This window comes from Grammomys surdaster, unplaced genomic scaffold (genome assembly GCF_004785775.1).
Source record: "Grammomys surdaster isolate TR1022 unplaced genomic scaffold, NIH_TR_1.0 362, whole genome shotgun sequence".
Lineage (NCBI taxonomy): Eukaryota > Metazoa > Chordata > Mammalia > Rodentia > Muridae > Grammomys > Grammomys surdaster.
Window position 1 is genome coordinate 3,833,037 of NW_021604781.1, and position 7,794 is coordinate 3,840,830.

General features: G+C 42.0%; 1 protein-coding gene across 1 annotated transcript in view; it reads left to right on the forward strand.

Moving 5' to 3' along the window:
- Fry (FRY microtubule binding protein) overlaps positions 1-7,794 on the forward strand; it is a 388,166-nt gene that overhangs the window by 187,054 nt on the left and 193,318 nt on the right. Inside the window, exon 3 of the mRNA XM_028779754.1 lies at positions 4,096-4,295. Coding sequence (XP_028635587.1) covers positions 4,176-4,295 — 120 coding nt within the window. The 5' untranslated portion in view covers positions 4,096-4,175. The remainder of the gene's footprint in view (positions 1-4,095; positions 4,296-7,794) is intronic.

Sequence of the window (7,794 nt, forward strand, 5' to 3'; positions counted from 1 at the left end):
TGTGTGTATGTTTGTGTATCTGTGTGTGTCTATGTGTATGTGTGTGTGTATGTTTGTGTATCTATGGTCTGTGTGTGTGTGATGAATCTGCTTTGTCACAAAGTAGGCAATAATAATAAACACTGTCTCTCTTCACCAGCGTATTCCCAGTACCTAGACCAGGGCCTGAAGCCTAGATGCCCACTGAGTGCCTACTGTCTGGAAGTGAGAGAGGAGTAAGTGCTTGTGTCCAGTGAGAAGTGGAATTTAACTTACAGCAAATTCCAACCAAGGACTGGGCGGTTTGCCTGCCATGCCATTGTGCTCTCAGCTTCTGGGGGTCGCATGGGAGGACAGAGAGGCTGCCCTCTTCCTCCCCGCATCATTATAACTGTAGCTGAGGTAGTCCTCTACTGATCATAGAGGGATGCTTGCATTGGTCCTGGGAAAGTTGGTAAAGCAGGCAGGAAGACCCTCAGCTACAGGAAGGACTTGAGGCTATCCCGGGCTACACATGGTGTCTTGAAAAGCTGGGGAGAGGAGAGGGCAGAAGAGAAGATTGTAGCAAATTTAGAAACTCAACAACAGAGTTTCTCTTTCACTTCTCTTTTCTTCTTTCTTTTTGGACAAATGAAACTAGTGATGTGTGGATTAAAAGCAAGCAAATGCCCAGGGGAAGGAAGGACTGGTGATTTCATCTATGGTATGATTAAATAAAGGGTGATCTTTATGTTGTTATTCTTAGAGGTATTTTGTTTTTGGCTTATTTATTGTCATTGTCTGAGATAGGATGTTTTATAGCCTGGGCTAGCCTCAAACTTCTTTTCTTCCTGCTTCCCCTTCTTAAGTGTTGGGATTACAGTCGTGTACCACCAGGCTTATACTAGGGAGAAGGTGGCATCGATTTTGATGGCCAAGCTGTGCAGATTTCCTGATTCTCAAATACGTAGTTCCCCAGTGAGGAATGACTTCACTAAAAGCCTTGTTGAGCTTCTTCCTGAGAATGATATCGACAGAGGCTAGTACTTGTTGGAAATTGATGATAGTGAGATAAAGAAGGCTTTCTAAGTGGATCCGGCTCAAAGGTGAAGACCCATGACCTTTACTGTGCCACCATCTCTCAAGGCTGGACTGTGTGAACGCAGAGCCATTGTTGAACCAGACTGCTTCCCCTTCACTCTCTGCTTCAACTCAGGGGTAGTTGGCTTGATATGTGGGTAGACTCTGCATACAAAGACGTCAGACTGGAAGTACAGGAGGATACTCTTTTCTCAGATAGCTGTGGATGAGTACTTTGGGCTTAAAAATGGAGAGTTTGTACAGCAGGTATTCTGGTGCCTGGATCTCAGCGATCTGTGACTTGGCCAGGGGTGTGCCAAGGGTCACTGTCCTGAACAGCCCCTCACTGTCATTATGAGTTTAATCCCGGGATCTTGTGATCTTGGGATCTTATGTCTTCACAGTTACTGCTGGCCTCTAGAAATGCATTCAGCCCTGTGAGACACCAGGATAATAAAGCATTGTTTCCAAAGGAAGGTTTTAGGTTGACATTCAGTTCGCTGCTTCTGAAGCATGGTGACCTTGATACAGTGGGAAGATAGTACAGGTACTGTGTCCCTCTGAGCTGAGGCAGTGCCCTACTTCTACAAGATGTCCACGAGCATTGGAGGCCAGGCAGGCACGAGCAACAGAGACCTCCATCAGCTGACTTGGACTATTTGCCTGTAGAATAAGCACTCTTGATAAGCTGGGCTGTCATCCTTTCCCTTAATGCCTGTACCTCATCACCCCAAACCACATGTTCCCTTTAAAGGCCATATTTTACCCCTGTCCCACCATCCTTGTTCCTGCTATCTCTATCTTATGCTCACCTGATCTTAGTTTCTTCACAGGATAATTGACACCTGATTAGTACTTGGCTCGTGGACACTAGAATTTTTTTTCTCTTAGAAAACCACAGTTCCCTTAGACAGTCATGGTGACAGATTGCTGTGATCCCAACATTTGAGAGGCTAAAGCAGGAGGATTGGCTCTGAGTTTGAGGCCAATCTGGACTATAGAGTGAGACTCTTTTTAAAAAGGTAAAGCAAAGCAAAGCAAAAAAGAAATAGGCATTCAACTTGTTGCCCTGGCTGGCCTTGAACTCTAGGCTCAAATGAGCTTCTTGCCTCAGCCTCCCCAGTATCTGGAGCTATAGAGTTATACCACCACACTCAAATATTCTATACTCAGAATTCTACACAGCAAAAATTCCATTAAAAACAGATATAGCATTTGAATTCATAAGTAAAATTATTTTCAGGAGCTATCTGATTAAAAACACTTTTCCATTAAATTGGGTTCTGTTTGGAGACCATCACCCCCTCCATCCCCAATCCCAGAAGCCTTGATGGCTACCCCTGCTAGGAATCAGAACAAATATGACTTTATATATTTTGTAAAACTCAAAACAGGCACTGTAACTTGGCCCAGTGGTGATGAGAATCAAAAATTTAATCCACACCTTGGATGTCATCAATAGAGCCTCATGTCTCCTTTTGATATTGGTTCTTTGAGAACTCCAAGTGTCTCACAATGTGTCCTAAATGTATTCACTCTTCCAGCTCAACTCAGATCTCCCTCTTCTTATCCACCCAACTCTGTATTCCCCCCTCCAAAACAAAACAGAACCCTCCAAGACCAACTTGTGCTGCCCAAAATATTCTTTGATGTGTGGTCTCCACTGAACCATGGCTAACTTGCCAGAGGGTATGTTCTTCGAGGAAACAGATTATTTCTTTCCCAGCAGCCCCCTCTTCATGCTGGAGTTTGCATGGTGTGGGCTTGCACAGGTCTTGTGCGTGCGTGCCGTTAGAGGCACTGTGAATCATACGTGCAAATAGCTGGATGCCTCTAGAAAACACTGTTTTTTTTTTTGTAGTTATGCACCGTCTCCGGCTATTACGCTCTGATCTTTGAGTCTTGGTGGGAAGATGGGTATTTCATTTAGAGCTGAGCACTCTCTAGTCTCTTGTTCTCTGCACCTTGGCCAGTTGAGGGTCTCTATGTTAACTACCATCTACTGTGTCTTAGTTAGGGTTTTATTGCTGTGAAGAGACACCATTACCAAGGCAAGTCTTCTAAAAGAAAACATTTAGTTGGGGCTGGCTTACAGTTTGAGTTCAGTCCATTATCATCATGGTGGGAAGCATGGCTGCATCCAGGTAGACATGGTGCTGGAAGAGCTGAGAGTTCTACATGTTAATCTGAAGACAACCAGAAGAGACTCTCTTCTGCAGGCAGCTAGGAGGAGGGTCTCTTCCACACTGGGCAGACCTTGAGCACTAGGAGCCCACAAAGCCAGCCTCCACAGTGATGCACTTCTTCCAACAAGGTCACACCTCCTAATAGTTCTACTTCCCTTGGGCCAAGTGTATTCAAACCACCACATTCTGCAATTAGAAGCTTCTTGGGTGAGTGCCGAGTGCTGCATTGCTCTAACAAGTGTATGCAGGAAGGGGAATAAAGAGGCAGGCGGGACCTCCTTCCCCTGCTCTTACTGAAGACCAAGCTGTCCTTGAACTCACCTGTGTTACTCGGGTTGGCCTTGAACTCACAGAGATTCTCCTGCCTCAGCCTCCCAAAGCTAGGATTGCAAACATGAGTTGCTGAGTCATTTTCTTTCTAGCAGTGCATCTGTTTGAGAGCAGCAGCCAGCTGAGTTTTTGCAAATTGGCTCTTAGAGATTTGTGGAAGCAATGAGTCATGAGTTTCTTCAGCTATGAAACATAGAAAAGAGGGTGCTCACCATTAAAAACCTAAACAAGAAATCACTTTTCTGACTCCTCTTAATCTACTTGCCTGAATTATTTTTTAAAAAGTTCCAAACATCTTAAATGTTATACAATTTAAGATATATCCATGTGGTAAGGATGATTTTAGGATGGTGTATTTGATTGTAAAAAATAATATCATGTGATCAAAATATTTAAATTCTAACACCATTTCTAAGGAATATGACCAGGCTATGATTTGAAGCACAACCTTTTTATGATTCACTTTTACATTTATGATTTACTAACATCTGAATGTTTATGATTTTTTTTTTATCCATTAAAATCCACTCTGTTTTTTCAGCTTCTCCAGTTGGCAACGGTTACATCAAGCCTCCAGTCCCACCTGCTTCAGGCACACACAGGGAGAAAGGACCACCGGCCATGTTGCCGATCAATGTGGACCCAGACAGCAAGCCAGGAGAGTATGTCCTCAAGAGTTTATTTGTGAACTTCACCACTCAGGCTGAGCGTAAGATTCGAATCATCATGGCAGAGCCTTTGGTGAGTACAGACCATGAAAGGACCTTCTCTTAAATCCATCTCTGTTCTGCACATGACTGGTACCCTAGATCCATGGGTTCCTGGTCTGTTGACCTAACCAAGCTCAGATCAAAACATGGAGAACTGGGGTAGGGGAATATACTGCATATACTGAATAGGACATGAGTCCTGGAACAATACGGTATCAAAGCAACTATCTCTTAGCACTTACACTGTAGTGCATGTTATAAGCCACCTAGAGATGATTTTAAGTTACTCAGGAGGGTATGCATAAATGATATGCAAACACTATTGTCTTGGTTTGGTTTCCCACTGTGATAGACACTATGACCAAAGGCAACTTGGGAAGGCAGGGATTTATTTCAGCCCATAGTCCATCATTGGTAGAAATCATAGCAGTACTTAAAAGCAGGAACACAGAAACAGGAGCTGAAGCAGAGGACATGGAGGGTTGATACTTGTTCAGCCAGCTTTCATATATAGCTACAAGGCATGTACATTTACTGTATATATTTAGACAGATATTTAGATAGATAGATAGATAGATAGATAGATAGATAGATAGATAGACAGTGATCAATATTCATTGCTTGGCATACTGTGACCCTCTATTTGAGGGTCTTATTGTTAAAGATGAGACTCCCTATGTGGCATTCTTCTTTGAGCCCAAGACCCAGGCTGCTTCCCTTAAGCCCAGAAGAGAGTTAATGGGAAGGACCCATATTTGTTCAAAAGCAAGCATCTTTAGGTGATGAAGGGGCTGGTATCCTCAAAGCTACATCTGGAGGAATTCAGGAGAGCCAAGAACTGGTGGCGTGGGAAGCAAGGCAATGTGGGTAATATGGCTACACACTGAGCAGGGTCTTCTTGGGCATGTGTTTTGTACTTTGGTCTGTAGTTAGAATGTCATAAACTTGATCTCCTGGGGGCTGTTTCCTGTTTTTTCCAAACAGGAATATTATTTTCTTTCAGGCTAACCTTCATAGAAACATACATGCTTCTGTTCACTGATATGTAGAGACAAATACTATGAGGAAAGGTCTTTCATGATCTAAAAGTCATTAGGTACTTTAGTTCTAAAATCTGAAGAAAGGCTACTTAGCAGTTGACATTGATTCTTTTCTTAACACTCTCTTTGGGTATTGTTGTTGTTTTGAGACAGGGTCTCAGACTGGATTTGTAGCAAACCTGCCTTGAACTCATGTCTCTGTCGTTCCTCAAGTACGGGCATTATGGACACGCACCATCATGCCCAGCTCTATTTAATACCTTAGTCAATTTGGTGTTATTTCAAATATCGATTGATGGATGAAAGACATGGGATATAATCCTACCTAAAGACTTAGGAAGAGAAGAGAACCTCATAGAAGGAGAAACAGAGGAGGAAAAAGTAATTCTGATGATGCCCAAGGGAGAGTGGTTGTTACTGTAACGGTTCAATAGACGATGAACAGTAGAACCTGCACCTTGGCACATTAAAGTTTAAAATTCTATAGATGACTTTTCAGTACCCAAAGAGCTATCCTTAGTGGAGGAAAAATGATGAACGCTAAAAATGTCCTGCAGAAATCAGATTTCAGTTTTCTTCTTCATTAATATCTTTATAAACATCTTTCAGTTGTTCAGCAGTATTTCTATTTGTACCCAAAAGATACTCAAGTCAGAGTCATTAATATTGATGGAAAAGTCAATAATTTTATTCTATTTTCTAATGCTTCATGGGGACATTTAATTGCCTATGTTCTTGTTCATTGTTATCTTTGTTTTGTCTTTCTTGTGAGCTAAGCAAGCTAAATGAGGTTATCTATGTAATTTTTATATTTTTATCTTAAAGCATAAAAGTCAAAGGAAGGGCTCAGCCTCGCACCCAGTCTCTGGTGATAGTTCAGCTGGTTATAAAATTCTGGGAGGAACTCATTTGTCCTCTAGACCTTTAGACTAGACCTCTGGAGCTCTGCTCCACTCAGTTGCTCTGTGGTTTCTGTTGAAAAGTCTCCTTATTTCTTTGTAGATGATTTACTTTTTCTCTGTTTGATTTTGTGGTTTTCTTCGTACCTCTAAACAGTTCTGTGCTTTTAGTACTCTGTGTTTGCATGTGAATTTATTTTTATTTTTGTGTTTGAGACTCTTAAGCTTTTTGAATTCAGACTTATATCACTCATTCTTTCACAAAGTCTGGAAAAATACTTGACCATTCATTTTGTAATTATCACCTTTTGTCTTTTATACACATTCCCAGTACTAATTAATTATTAATTTGAGACGAGGTTTCTCTGTGTAGCCCTAATTGTTCTGGAACTCACTCTGTAGACCAGGCTGGCTTCAAACTCAAAAATCCACCTGCCTCTGCCTCTGCTTCTGCTGGAATTAAAGGTGTGTACCACCACCACCACCAGGCTCCTTGTACACATTATTTTACTGTTTTCATGTATTATACCATGCATCTTTTTCCTGTTCTTCTCCCATTGCTAACACTTCATCTCAAATGCTTTGAGTTAATTTCTTCAGACTTATATTTTAGTCCATTAGTGTTCAAGAGAACTTGGGCTTTATCTGATATGTTACTTAATCTTTCTAAACAGAATTTTGATTTCAGCAATTACATTTTTAATCCCTAGAAGTCCTGTTTATTTCTCTTTTCATATCTATTTAAGGTTTCTGGGGCTTTTGTTTCTTACAGTCCCAGGTTTCTTTTATGCATTCAATCGCCTTAAGTGAATGTTTCTGTCCTCCTGTGAGTGGCTGTGCTGTAATACCAATTTTGAAAGGTCCATGTTTGTGTTTGTTATGCCTGGTAATGTTTGCCAACAATGGATTATCCTCAGTGTTTTCGAGGTGAATTTATATAAGGTCTTATCTTTCCAATATCCCACCACTGGAGCTTCCTTGGTTATCTTCCTGTAGACAGCAGAAATACTGCCAGGATCTTGAGACAAAGAGCCCCCCCTTGGGCAGCTGCGATGCCATCTCATCCCTTGCCCTTTGCATGTCTCCTCAGCTCAGCTTTGAGTTTTAGAAATCCGTGTGTTCCACTCAGCATTTCCAGATGTTGCACGGGAGTTCCATGCTCCTCTTTATCTAATTTTCTGCCTTTGGCATCTGGAATTTTTGGTTTGCTTCCCAGGCTGATGAAAGGCAGAGTAAACGCCTGGGTGTACAAGCAGGAGTGCCTGATGTGGGGCAGCATGTCCCCAAGATGGACATAGTGGAAAGTGACAGAGGTGATATCTCTCTCTCCTCCGATCCTGACTGATGACTCTTCCTAGGTGTACCTTTGTCTCTTTCATCTTGTTTGAAACCTTCATTTCACATTTTTCTATCTCTTGATTTGACCACAACCACAATCTATCTTACTTGTACCATGCACCTGTATAAACCCATTTCTTTCTGGCCACCATATAGTGATGAATATTCCACCTCATGTAATTCTTAGCTTCTCTTCCTGCCTCTCTCTCTCTCTCTCTCTCTCTCTCTCTCTCTCTCTCTCTCTCTCTCTCTC